This window comes from Chelonoidis abingdonii, chromosome 1 (assembly GCF_003597395.2).
Source record: "Chelonoidis abingdonii isolate Lonesome George chromosome 1, CheloAbing_2.0, whole genome shotgun sequence".
Classification (NCBI taxonomy): domain Eukaryota; kingdom Metazoa; phylum Chordata; order Testudines; family Testudinidae; genus Chelonoidis; species Chelonoidis abingdonii.
This window is the reverse complement of record NC_133769.1, coordinates 57,005,703-57,018,871: the sequence shown is the minus strand read 5'-3', so window position 1 is coordinate 57,018,871 and position 13,169 is coordinate 57,005,703. Positions and strand designations below refer to the sequence as shown.

General features: G+C 46.9%; 1 protein-coding gene across 6 annotated transcripts in view; it reads right to left on the bottom strand.

The window, feature by feature from the left end:
• CNTN1 (contactin 1) overlaps positions 1-13,169 on the bottom strand; it is a 507,922-nt gene that overhangs the window by 147,283 nt on the left and 347,470 nt on the right. For all 6 annotated transcript variants that reach the window (XM_075065761.1, XM_075065747.1, XM_075065743.1 and 3 more), the window contains one exon: positions 896-1,020. In XM_075065761.1, the coding sequence (XP_074921862.1) occupies positions 896-1,020 (125 nt within the window). The remainder of the gene's footprint in view (positions 1-895; positions 1,021-13,169) is intronic.

Here is a 13,169-nt window from a genome sequence, read left to right as displayed (position 1 = left end):
CTAGGGAAACTTTAATGTGCACCAACAGGGTCTACACAGACCAATTAATGTGCAACACACTTGAGTGCACTTTAGAAATCACACTCTTGTAATCCACATTATTACTCTATATAGACAAGCCCTTAGGTACAAGTAACCATTTCCAGTGTTTCTCCGGTATTCACTGAATAAACACCAATCTCATTTATTTTTCTATAGGGGGCGCTATATCAATGTTTATCAGTTAAAACCTAAAATGAGAAACTCTACCAATGGCTATTAAAACTATTGTTGAGGGTACTGAAGTGAAAATTAATATATATTTAAGACTCAGAAAATACTCCTCCAAAAAGGATAACAACTGGAAAGCTGATAGAAAATTAGGTCTAAGTTATTTGGCAGTGCTTTTATTTTACACTTCACATCCACTGAAAACGTGCAATTTGCAATATTCTGTGACATGAAATACATGAAAAAGTTGTATGCAATATAATGAGAACAGCAATCTTATTTTTAAACATTTCCAACATTCCTCCATTGGCTTAGTCTTTTGAGATACATTCATGTTTAATGTGGTAAAATGGAATGGGGGGGCACTTTTATTTAGAGACAACAAAATAGCATTCATTGTAGAGTCTCCCAGTTTAAAAAAAATATCCCAAATGTATGCTACAAAAAAGCAGGTTATCTGAACTGAATATGAAAATGTGAGAAGATACCTTTAACAACCAAAGAGCAGACTGAGATATAAGTAGGGTATAGAAAAACATGTTGTCTTTAATATAGTCCGAATTATCAAAGGTTTATATCATATGATTCACAAGGTTTCTAACTGTTTAATAATGTATACTTTAAAAATCATTTTCTGTGTCTACATAAACAATTAATACAGCATAATACATAGAAATATACCAACCGATACTCCATTTTTCAACCACCTGATTGTTGGAGTAGGCTTGCCTGTGGCTACACAAGGCCAGTATAAATCACTGCCTATGTCTCTCTCTGTGTCATTGATATGTTCTACCCATTCTGGATATGCTGAAAAAGAAAGAAAACAGAATACCTTATAAATATTAAATATAAATTTAATAATCATTATTTAGTTCTATTCATGTGTTTTTATCCTCAATATTCCACTAAGAATTAAGCAATAGCACTGAGTATCAAAAGCCAATTTGCATTGTGCAACTGCAATAAGACCATGCATTTCCTAACATGATGAAAAGTATCCTGAAGTTCTAGGGCTCTTTCACTAGGACTCTGTCTTATAGACACACATGAACAATCCCACTGAACCAGGATTATAGATTCACTGCAATAGATCTTCACCGTTAACCAAGATTACTTTTTCCCCTTAGTTGTCCAATATAGGACCCCAATTCCTATAAAAACCTGACAGTGGTTAGGCTGCTGATGTGCTGCTAACACTGCCAAGGATGCTGACCAATATTGTCTCAAATTTCTTTGTACTTGAAAAAAATTATTGTATTGTAATGTATTATATATTGTTCCCTGTCTGTATCGATCTGTTGTCTCCTGTGTTATATTTAGATTATAATCTCTCTGAAGTAGGAACAATCTTTTTGTTCCATGAGTGTACACCTCTTAGCACAATGGGGTCCTGTTCCATGACTAGGCACTGTGATAATACAAACAACAATAATATACAATTTTAAAGAAAGCTACAATATCCTTCAATCCTTTTATGGTGAATAATAATATTACGTTCCTTACCCTCTGCTTATTAAACTGCAGATGCTTTTAAAATCTTACCAGAATGGGAACAGGATGCCCAACGGGTATCTGCCCCGCAGGGGCGGCTCTATGTTTTTTGCCGCCCCAAGCATGGCAGGCAGGTGGCTTTTGGCAGCACGCCTGTGGGCCCAGCTCTGAGCCCTTTAAATACAGCTCTTTGTTCATACTTCTAAATAAGCTCCCTTTCTTGGAGTTTATGGCACAAAATCTGTGGGGAACTCGGACCTCCCACTACTCTGGGTTCCAATCCAGGGACCCTGCAAACAGCAGCCGTGCGCAGCTTGATCCAATTCACTGCTGCTTCTTCCATTAGCCTATTTCTATCTGGCTCCTTTAACTTCACTCATGTCAGGGTTAAGGTTGTTATGTCCTTTCTCTCCCTGCAAACCCAGCTTAAGAAAATGTAGCCAGAAACAAACTCTGACTATCCCTCAAGCTCTGTTAGGCAGAAAGGAGCAGTCTTCCCTGGTCCCAGCCATGATCGGACCTGCATCTCCTTTTATCCCAGGGGCCACCTTTGCTGCACCTGTCCTGTCACTTCACTGCTGTGTGGGAAAGGATGTAGTAGGACTGCCAGGTCTTCTGTAGGGAGTCACAAAGGGTAGGTACACTTTGCCACAAACATTCTCAGTATTTATTCTCTCCTTTCTTTTAGTGATTTTGTATTACGTATTATGTATGGATTATGTATCAGCAAAGGATAAGTTATTTAGTGTCTTGATCAGTGGGCAAAATCCCCTCCAAAAAGGAGTAAGTTTTGGATTTTTCCTAGGCTGCTTTTTCCAGATGTATAACTATGCTTTCCCGGCATGTACTTTTTCCCCTGACATCTTACGCCTGGAATGCTCGCTTCTGGCTCCCTGTTCCTCCACATTTTGCAATACTCTCCTCAGCATTGTGGTTTTCTAACTGTCAATGTCTCCAGACACATAGTAACTAGTATCTAACCATCCCTTCATGTACCATTTTAACAGTTGCTGATGTGGCTTTTCCTTTGCCTTCACAACACCTACAAATGTCATCTGGCCTGGGAACCACTTGGGAAACAGTCTCTCTCTCTTCTGATCATGGGATGCCAGTGAATAGCTTGCACTTGGGCATCCTCCAATTTTTTAGCCACATCACTATCAATCATTTCTTGAAATGCTAATTTCTTGAAATATAAAGGAGTCGCTCTAAGGCTGGGAATTAACAGCTGATACTTTTAAGGAAATCCCAATTCTGGTTCCACATTTTGCACCTTCTCTGGCTGGCTATCCAGAGCCACAGTCACCCTTTTTAGCATGTCCTGGTGGACTCTGAAGTCATCTCGTGAGGGTGAGGTAGACTCCCCAAGTACTGCCTCATCCAGGGATGAAGAAGAAGAGGCCAGTGGTTGTTGAGGGGGACCCACGTCCAATTATTGCACAGGAGTAATCAATTCCCCTTGCATAGTACTGATATCGGCAGAGGGGGAATGGAGACTGGTGCTCATGTCCCAATGTCTACTGAATGCTGCAGAGTGTCGGGGAGAGCCACAAAGGCTCCAGAAGTGCTGGGACCCAGCTGTTTGCCAGCCATTGATCTGGACCAAGGTGGATAGACATTCGGCTGGGGTTGCTCTGGCCTGAAGACATAAGATCTGACCTTAGAATCCGAAAAGGGGAAAGAGTCTGCTTCCTCTGGCCATGGGGGAGCTGACCCCAGTGTTATCAGGGAGACCTGCTGCAAATCAGGTGACAGAGGCAACAGTGAGATCACTGCAGGCTTTCCTCGTGATGGAATCTGCTGAGATGCTGCAACTGTAGCAGCCACCGGTATTGAATGGTGACTGGTACCAGAACAAGCACTAGAGAATCCAACTTGCCCACTTCTGGTGCCAGACGAGAATCTTGTCCCGTAGGTGAAACCAGAACCAACAAGTTCAGTAGTTTGCAAGCTGCCTCAAGCACTTCAGGTATAGACAGTACCGTCAAAGTACCAGGAGTTGATCCGTCAGTACTAGAAGTTGTGCCAATCCTGCGATTGGTCTCAATGGGCCCTTCCTAGGCTTGGCAATCAGCAATCCCTCCTTGTAGGGAAGTTGTGCTGGGGGAAGGTCTCTTCTTTGAGTGCCCCTCAATATCCTTTGCAGCACCTAGTGCCTCGCCTGTAGATCTCAAAGGCCCCAGTACCGAGTCCTCTGAGGACTTCTTTGGTACCAGTAAGGCTAGCTAGAATGGACAGAGCACTCTTGACCAACTCATACATGCTCCGAACAGGAAGGTTCTGATGGAGGGCAAAGCACAGATGCCATGAGTAAATATTTGAGCCTGGCCACCCTGTCCTCTACAAATGTGACATTTGTCACCTATGTGGGCTTCCCCCAGATATTTCAGATAGCTGGGGTGGGAGTCACTGACTGGCACTGGCTTGCCATAGGTGTGACAGCCTTTAATGCCAGGAGAGTGTGGCATGAGTCCTGCATCGGACCCAGTACCCAAAAAGGTACCAGAGAACAGTTTACACTAAGGACTAGACTAAACTTATTATAATAGGTAACTATATACAAAACCACTACTCTAAGCCAAACTAACACGACAGGAACTATACAAACAAGGTGAGGGAAGATTTTTGAAATGCAAAGATCACAGCTCCAATAACCGTCATGGGTGGTAGGAAGGAACTGAGCGGGAGTGTTAGGGGCAGAGGAGCACTTTACACCTGTGAGCAGTGGCATGAGGCACCAGGAGCTCATGCTGCCCTGACGGGAACTGCTAAAGGAAAAATCTCAGACAACTGTGGATGAAGCACACACACACCTACAGTGGAATTGACATGTGCAATTGCTTAAAGAAGAATCATTACAATACTGTGCTATTCATTAATATTAGCTCCTAGTTTTAGGCAGCAAAACAAAGATATTTTGACTGTATTGATGGTGCTGTGTTTTACATTTCATACTGCTTTACATATTCTTTAAGAAGGAACTGAGAATTTATGGGGAAGGAGCAGAGAGGTTTCTGTCTTTTATTTGTAATTACTCTTGTGTGTCTCTTAGCAAAATATTGTTTGCTATAATTATATGAACTGTACCGTTATATATGTTTAAATTCAGTTCACTACAAGTGTAGCAGTCCAGTTTACAATGGTTATATTAGGACTAAGGATTATTCCTTTTTGTCAAAACACAGGTTCATGCTTTCATGTGCAGTGTGCACACAAGGTTTTATTTGCATGGAAAAATCAGACTCTTCTTAGACTGCAAGCATCAGTGCATGTCAGCAATAGCAGAATGTGTAAGAAAATAATTCCTATATTAATTACAAGTGATGGCATGAAGTGTTTCATGAGGCCAATCAACTGAAAGTCATTCTGAGTGACAAACTGTGCTGAAATTTTAGCCAAAGGCATACACAAACTATAATGAAATAATGAACATAAAAAGTATGCGAAGCTAATACTACGGATCTGGTGAAGCCAATTGAAGGAATCCAGGCTTATGCCTGGAAATTTATCTTTAACTTGCCCTCTTGAAAATATTCATTTATAGAAGATCTTATTTAGTGTACTGTGCAGAATCTAGCGGATGCAACAAGATGGGGTGCTTCAGCCATAGGGAAAATTAACAACGCTTTTCATATCAAATCTCTTTTAAGCGCGATAGTCCTTCATTTTCCTAGTTGTATATTGCTTCCTGGAACTGCTGTAAACTCTTCCTGCTGGAAGCGTGCCCATTTTTCCACTTCCTCCTTTTTGATATCCTTGTTCTAATGGGAGACTAGGTATATGCAACCCCATATATATGGGGGTGTACACATCCTACAAGACATTTTTAATACATATCCCTATAATTTTACCACTAAGCCCGCACAAAAAGTTAAACTACACATATTTACAGCACAGATAACTAATCATAGCAAACTTAGAGTCTGTGGGCCAAGTCATAATAATTCCCCTCCACCCTCCTACCAGCCCTTCCAAATTAGGAGATTTTTTATAAAGTTAAAGAAAGTTAATTCTTTAAAAATAGTATAGGCAGGCATATTGGGACAAATCGAGAAAAGACGGTTACTCACCTTTGTAACTGTTGTTCCTCGAGATGTGTTGCTCATATCCATTCCAGTTAGGTGTGTGCGCGCCGTGTGCACATTCGTCGGAAGACTTTTTACCCTAGCAACACTCAGTGAGTTGGCTGGGCGCCCCCTGGAGTGGCGCCGCTATGGCACCGGATATATACCCCTGCCGACCCAACCACCCTTCAGTTCCTTCTTGCCGGCTACTAGTGGGGAAGGAGGAGGGTGGTGGATGGATATGAGCAACACAATCTCGAAGAAAACGAGTTTACAGAAGGTCGAGTAACCGTCTTTCTCTTCGGAGTGATTGTCATATCCATTTCACAGGTTACGCGTATGATTCCAAGCCTTACCTAATGGGTGGGGGTCGGAATGAGATGCAAAACTGCTGACCCAAAGGCTGCATCATCTCTAGACTGTTGAACCAGAGCATAATGTGAAGCAAAGGTGTGGATCGAGGACCAGGTAGCTGTGCGACATATTTCCTGGATTGGTACATGAGCCAGGAAGGCAGCAGATGAAGCCTGAGCTCTGGTAGATTGTGCGGTGAGATGGCCCGAGGGAACATGAGCCAAGTCACAGCAAGTGCGGATGCACGCTGTCACCCAAGAGGAGATCCTCTGGGAGGAGATAGGTAGGCCCTTCATTTGGTCAGCCACTGCAACAAAGAGTTGGGGCGATTTACAAAAGGGCTTCGTCTGTTCGATATAAAATGCGAGCGCCCTATGGACACCTAGGGAGTGCAACTGTTGTTCCCGTCGAGATGTGTGCGGCTTCAGGAAGAAGACCGGAAGGAAGATGTCCTTATTGGTGTGGAAGGCTGATACCACTTTAGGGAAGAACGCTGGATGTGGTCGCAACTGCACCTTGTCCTTGTGAAAGACAGTATACGGTGGGTCCACCGTGAGTGCACGAAGCTTGGAGACTCATCTGGCCGACGTAATGGCTACGAGGAAAACTGTCTTCCGGGACAGGTATAGCAGCGAGCAAGTTGCCAACGGCTCGAATGGTGGCGACATAAGTCTGTTTAGGACTAGGCTGAGGTCCCAGGTAGGGGCAGGGCGGCGTACTTGGGAGTATAGGCGTTCCAGGGCCTTGAGAAATCTAGTAACTATAGGGTGCAAGAACACTGAGTGGCCACTCTCTCCTGGGTGGAAGGTAGAGATGGCCGCCAAGTGCACCCTCAATGAAGATACCGCCAGGCCCTGCTGCTTAAGAGACCAGAGGTAGTCCAAGACGGTAGGGATCGAGACCTCAGTGGGAGTAACATTCTGCGTTCCGCACCAGCAGGAGAAACGCTTCCACTTGGCCAGATACGTTGACCGAGTGGAAGGCCTCCTGCTACCCAGGAGTACTTGTTGTACCGAAGCAGAGCAACGTAACTCTGACTAGTTTAGCCACGCAGCAGCCACGCCATGAGGTGAAGGGCCTGCAGGTCCGGGTGGCGAAGACTGCCGTGGTCCTGAGTTATGAGGTCTGGGTGTATTGGCAGGGTAATTGGGTTGGCTATCGACAGGTCTAGCAGCGTGGTGTACCAGTGTTGCCTGGGCCACGCTGGAGCAATCATGATTAGGTGCGCTTTGTCCCTAAGGAGTTTTAGTAGGACCTTGTAAACCAGCGGGAATGGTGGGAAGGCATAGAGCAGCCCGTTCTTCCATGGCATTAGGAATGCTTCCGAGATTGATCCTGGTGAAAGACCCTGGAAGGAGCAGAACATCTGGCATTTCCTGTTCTCGCGGGAGGCGAACAGGTCTATGTGGGGAAATCCCCACCTCTGGAAAACCGAATGAACTACATCCGGGTGTATCAACCACTCGTGGCACAGGAAGGACCTGCTCAGTTGATCCGCCAGAGTGTTCTGAACCCCTGGGAGAAAAGACGCTACCATGTCTATCGAGTGGGTTATGCAAAAGTCCCAGAGTCGGATGGTCTCCTGACAAAGGGGAGAAGATCGAGTCCCTCCCTGTTTGTTTATATAATACATGGCCATTGTGTTGTCTGTAAACACTGAGACACAACGGCCTTGTAGATGTTGCTGGAATGCCTGGCAAGCCAGGTGGACTGCTTGCAGCTCTCGTACATTTATGTGTAGCTCCAATTCCTGAGATGACCAGAGACCTTGCGTACGAAGACGTCCAAGGTGAGCACCCCAGCTGAGAGATGATGCGTCTGTCGTCAGGGACATTGAGGGTTGGGGCGGATGGAATGGTAGCCCTGCACACACCAGGGAGGGAGTCAGCCACCAGTCTAGGGAGCCTAGCGTGCTCGGGGGAATGGTGACTATCGTATCTATTGGGTCCGTGCCCAGACGGTATACTGAGTTGAGCCAAGTTTGGAGAGGACGGAAGCGGAGTCTGGCGTATTTGGTCACGAACGTGCAGGCAGCCATGTGACCTAGGAGACCGAGACAAGTGCGAGCCGAGGTCGTCGGGAAATTCTGCAGACCTTGGATGATTGTTGCCATTGCCTGAAACCGCGGCTGTGGTAAGTAGGCCTTGGCTAGACTGGAGTCCAGGGTAGCGCCTATGAAGTCTAACCTCTGCATGGGAACCAGAGTGGATTTCTCCATATTGATCACCAGGCCTAGATGTGTGACTAGGTCCCTGACGATACCCACATGCTGAGTGACTTGTGTCTCGGAGGCTCCTCGGATGAGCCAATCGTCCAGATCCGGAAATACGTGTATCCGACGTCGGCGGAGATATGCGGCGACTACAGCCATACATTTTGTAAATACCCTTGGGGTCGCAGAAAGGCCAAAGGGGAGGACCGTAAACTGGAAGTGCTGACAGTTGGCTACGCAGCGAAGGTACCTCCTGTGCGTAGGAAAAATGGCGATATGAAAGTACGTGTCCTTCATATCGAGGGCAGCATACCAGTCTCCAGGATCCAAGGACGGGATAATGGTCCCCAGGGATACCATGTGGAACTTCAACTTTATCATAAACTTGTGGAGTCCTCGCAGGTTTAGGATAGGTCTGAGACCTCCCTTTGACTTGGGGATTAGGAAATAATGGGAGTAAAACCCCTTGCCCTTTTCGTCCTTTGGTACCTCCTCTATCGCTCCCATGGCGAGGAGTGTCCGCACCTCTTGCAAGAGGAATTGCTTGTAAGAGGGGTCCCTGAACAGGGACGGGGTTGGAGGGTGGGGCTGAAAGAAATTGGAGGTGGTATCCATATTTCACCGTGCGTAGGACCCAGAGATCTGAGGTTAACTGGGACCATGCCGGGAGGAAGTAGGAGAGATGGTTGGAGAAGGGAGGAAAAGAATCCTGGCCTGTAACTGGTACGCCGTCCTTGGGTGCACCTTCAAAAGTTGGACTTAGGTCCCGCTGGTGGTTTGGAGGGACCTTGGTTTTGGCCCCCTTGGGGTCCTGACTGGCGTCTACGCCCACCTCGTCCACGCCGCCTGCCCAAGTCTTGTCTGTGTCTAGGCACAAAGTACTGGCGGTGAGGCTGGGGACGGAAAGGCCTGCGTTGGGTCACCAGCGTATGCATGCCTAGAGAACGCATTATGACCCTATTGTCCTTCAGACTTTGCAGTCTAGGGTCAGTCTTTTCCGAGAAAAGACCCTTACCATCAAACGGCAAGTCCTGGATGGTATACTGCAGCTCCGGTGGGAGGTTGGAAATCTGAAGCCATGAGATGCATCTCATGGCAACACCCGAGGCCAGAGTCCTGGCTGCTGAGTCCTGGAGGGAAGTTCTGGCCACCTTTTTCCGTTCCTCCAAGAAGGCAGCGAACCTTGGCGGGAGTCCTGAGGGAGTAGCTCCGTAAACCTACTCACCTCCGCCCTGGTGTTGTAATTATAGCGGCTGAGCAGGGCATGTTGATTTGCCACCCGGAGCTGTAGGACGCCTGCCGAGTACACTTTGCGGCCGAGCAGGTCCCTTCACCTAGCCTCTTTCAACCTCGGGGCTGGTGCCTGTTGGCCATAGCGCTCCCTCTCATTCACGGACTGAATGACTAGTGAGCAGGGAAGAGGATGGACATAAAAATACTCGTACCCCCTAGAGGGTACCATGTATTTATGCTCGACTCCTCTGGCCGCAGGCGCGATAGCAGCTGGAGAGTGCCATATAGTGTCGGCATTGGCTTGGATGGTCCAGATAAATGGTAGAGCCACTCTGGTGGGGGTATCCGCCGACAGAATGCTCACTACTGGGTCCTCCACCTCTGGGACCTCCTTCACCTGGAGGTTCATATTAAGTGCTACCCTCCTGAGGAGGTCCTGATGGGCTCTCAGGTCGATTGGAGGAGGGTCCGAGTAGGATGTTCCTGCCACTGCCTCATCCAGAAAAGAGGAAGAGGAAATGCCGGGGAAGAGTGGGTCTTGTGTGGCCTCTTGCTCTTGGGTAGCCTCCTGCTCCAGTGGGACCAGGGAGACCGGTGGGTGGACTGGAGCTTCCTCCATTCCAGCTGGAGGCGGACGGCTAGCTGTAGCCTCTGGCACTCGGTGCTCTGATGGGGCAGAGTGAGATGGAACTCTGGAGCACCTTGGGCCTGGTGGTATGCCCAAGATGTCCAGAAGGACCACTGATGTGGCCTTTGGTCCTGGGTCTGGGCTTCCTGAAAGACTCCAGTGGGCACATCAGAATCGCGGTCCTGAGCATAAGAGCTGTCCATCTGGGACGACACTGAAGTGTGTCTGGATGGCCATGGAGGAGCAGAGAAGCCCTGGGCAGTATTTCTGTCCCTAGCGGACCTTGCTCTACTCGGCACTGGAGACCAGTACTGGGAGGCATACCGGTACCGGGAACGAGATCGGGACCTGCGACTGGAGCGGTGCCAGTAGGTCGACCGAGATCTCGAGGCTCAATGTCGGGAGCGGCTACGGGAGTCACGGTGCCTGGAGCGGTGCCGGGAGCTGGAACGGTGCCAAGAGTAGCGTGCCGGCGAACGGGATGCCGACCGGTGCCGTGAGTGCGACCGGTACCGAGGAGAAGAACGGTGCCGGGACTGCGAGCGGCGTCAGGAGCAGGAGCGCCGTCTGGACCTAGAACATCTGCGGGACCGCGATCGTGAACGGTGCCGGTCTGTTGAGCTGACAGAAGGTGGTCTTATCAAGGCCGGCTTGTCTATAGACTATATTACCAGCACCGGCGGTGCCGGAGGTAAAGGCAGCGTCGACTCTGTCATGACAATCAGATCCCTCGCCGTTGAGAACGTCTCCGGCGCGGATGGGATAGTGAGCTCTACTGCGGCACGTGCCAGGGAGCTAACAGACGCCGGACTCGACGGCCCTTGTGGGACCGGAATCGACGGTGCCAACGTTGTCGGTGACACGGTGGTGTTGGCGGCGGGTGATCCAACTTAGACAAGCTCTCTGGCTGTGGTGCAGGCGGCACAGAAGCAGCAGGAGTCTTAGTCTTTCTTGACCTCGGGGAGAGGGAGCGGTGTGGAGCTGACTTCGGTCTGAGATGCCTTGGCAGTACGGGCGTGGTCCGGTGCCGAGGAAGTGCTTCTGCCCGCCAATAGACCAGCGCTCGGTGCCGAAGGCGGAGGGGTGAGAGCTGCCTCCATGAGGAGCTGTTTAAGTCTGAAGTCCCGCTCCTTTTTTGTCCGTGGCTTGAAAGCCTTGCAAATGCGGCACTTAGCTGTCAGGTGCGATTCCCCAAGGCACTTCAGACAGGAGTCGTGTGGATCTCCTGTCAGCATCGGCTTGCGACAGGCCAAGCACGGTTTGAAACCCGGTGAACCGGGCATGGGCCCCGGCACCAGGTGCGGGGAAGGGGCTAATCCCTGAACCCCTCTTAACTATATTACACGAACTATGCTATAAACAGATAACTTTTTATATAGTTATACTTAGTTTAACAGCTATGTACACAATAATGAATGAGAGAACTAAGAGTAGCTAGGGAAGTGGAGGTCAGCTAAGCCGCGCTCCACTGTTCCAACAACCGACATGGGAGGTAAGAAGGAACTGAAGGGTGGCTGGGTCGGCAGGGGTATATATCCGGTGCCATAGCAGTGCCACTTCAGGGGGCGCCCAGCTGACCCATCAACTGTTGCTAGGGTAAAAAGTCTTCCGACGAACGTGCACGCGGCACGCACACACCTAACTGGAATGGATATGAGCAATCACTCGAAGAAGAATAATAGAATATCAGGGTTGGAAGGAACCTCAGGAGGTCATCTAGTTCAACCCCCTGCTCAAAGCAGGACCAATCCCCAAATGACTGCTTTACATCTCTGACCATAGTCTCCAGAAAGAGAACATTTTAATCTGAAAGGTCAGTTTAAGAATATAGCTTTCATTTAACAGAAAAGCTCAAGACAATGTAATCTTGATATCGGAGCTATCCCACTAAAACATGCGCTGGCATGTTTTTGATGGACTTCTCTTCTAAAGCTAATTTTCCTTCTGACATGGTGAATGAATGCACAAAATCATATTAAAATATGGGGAAAAAAGAATAAACACCTTTTCCTATAGATGCAGAAGTCTCAGAAACATAAGGGCAGATACAAATTTACTATAGGGGAGTTGAATTGTCCTATACCAATTGCAATAACTGTAATCACAAGGAATGCTGCACATTTCAAGAAATCCTATAGTGAAGGTTTTCTTACATGGGTAATTCAGAGGCCATCAGGCATAGGGAATACTGTAAATCAGTAATGCATCAACTAATTTAAGTAAGAAACATTGGTAGTCACAGAATATTTGGAATTATCCCATGAGCACCATAATAACTGTAAACAATTTTTATAGAGGTAACAATGGGAAGTGGATGTTACATCGTGATTGCTGAAGGGAATGTAAGACAATACTTGTTACCTCTACTGTGTTCCTATTTGATTGCAGTTATTCCTCATATTAACTGATTAGTAGCACCATAAAATAGATATAAGTAAACAATTTGGAGTTGCAGATAACAAGAATGCATTACTTATTCTTCCCCAGAAATTATTCCATGGAAACAGAGACGGCATTTAAGAAACAAACAAAAACCAAATTCACCTACATTTATTCTTGGGCTGTAAAAGTGCAAAGTAATAGAAAAGTCATATTAATTATCATCACGTATAAGAAATAGTGGTGACCCTCTGACAGTGAGAGTCAGGTTATTTCAGGCCCATTCCACTTTTAGCAGTAGGATGTATTAAGTTCCTGAGTGCTAAACATAGAATGATAGACGTGCCACAGTTTGGAACAAGAGAAAGCCAATGGTGCAAAATGACAGGAACATAAATGAAAATAATTGTTGAATGAAAACAAACACCATTGAAACCTAAGATACTCATTTTTTTACAAAATGAATGATTTAATGGAAATGTGCCTCTAATGGAAAAAAACCCAAATGTATTTAAAATCTAGAAAAAGTGAAGTAGAGAAAGCTCAAAAGAATTATTAACATTCATATACATTAGTAGAATATGTCACTGAAGTT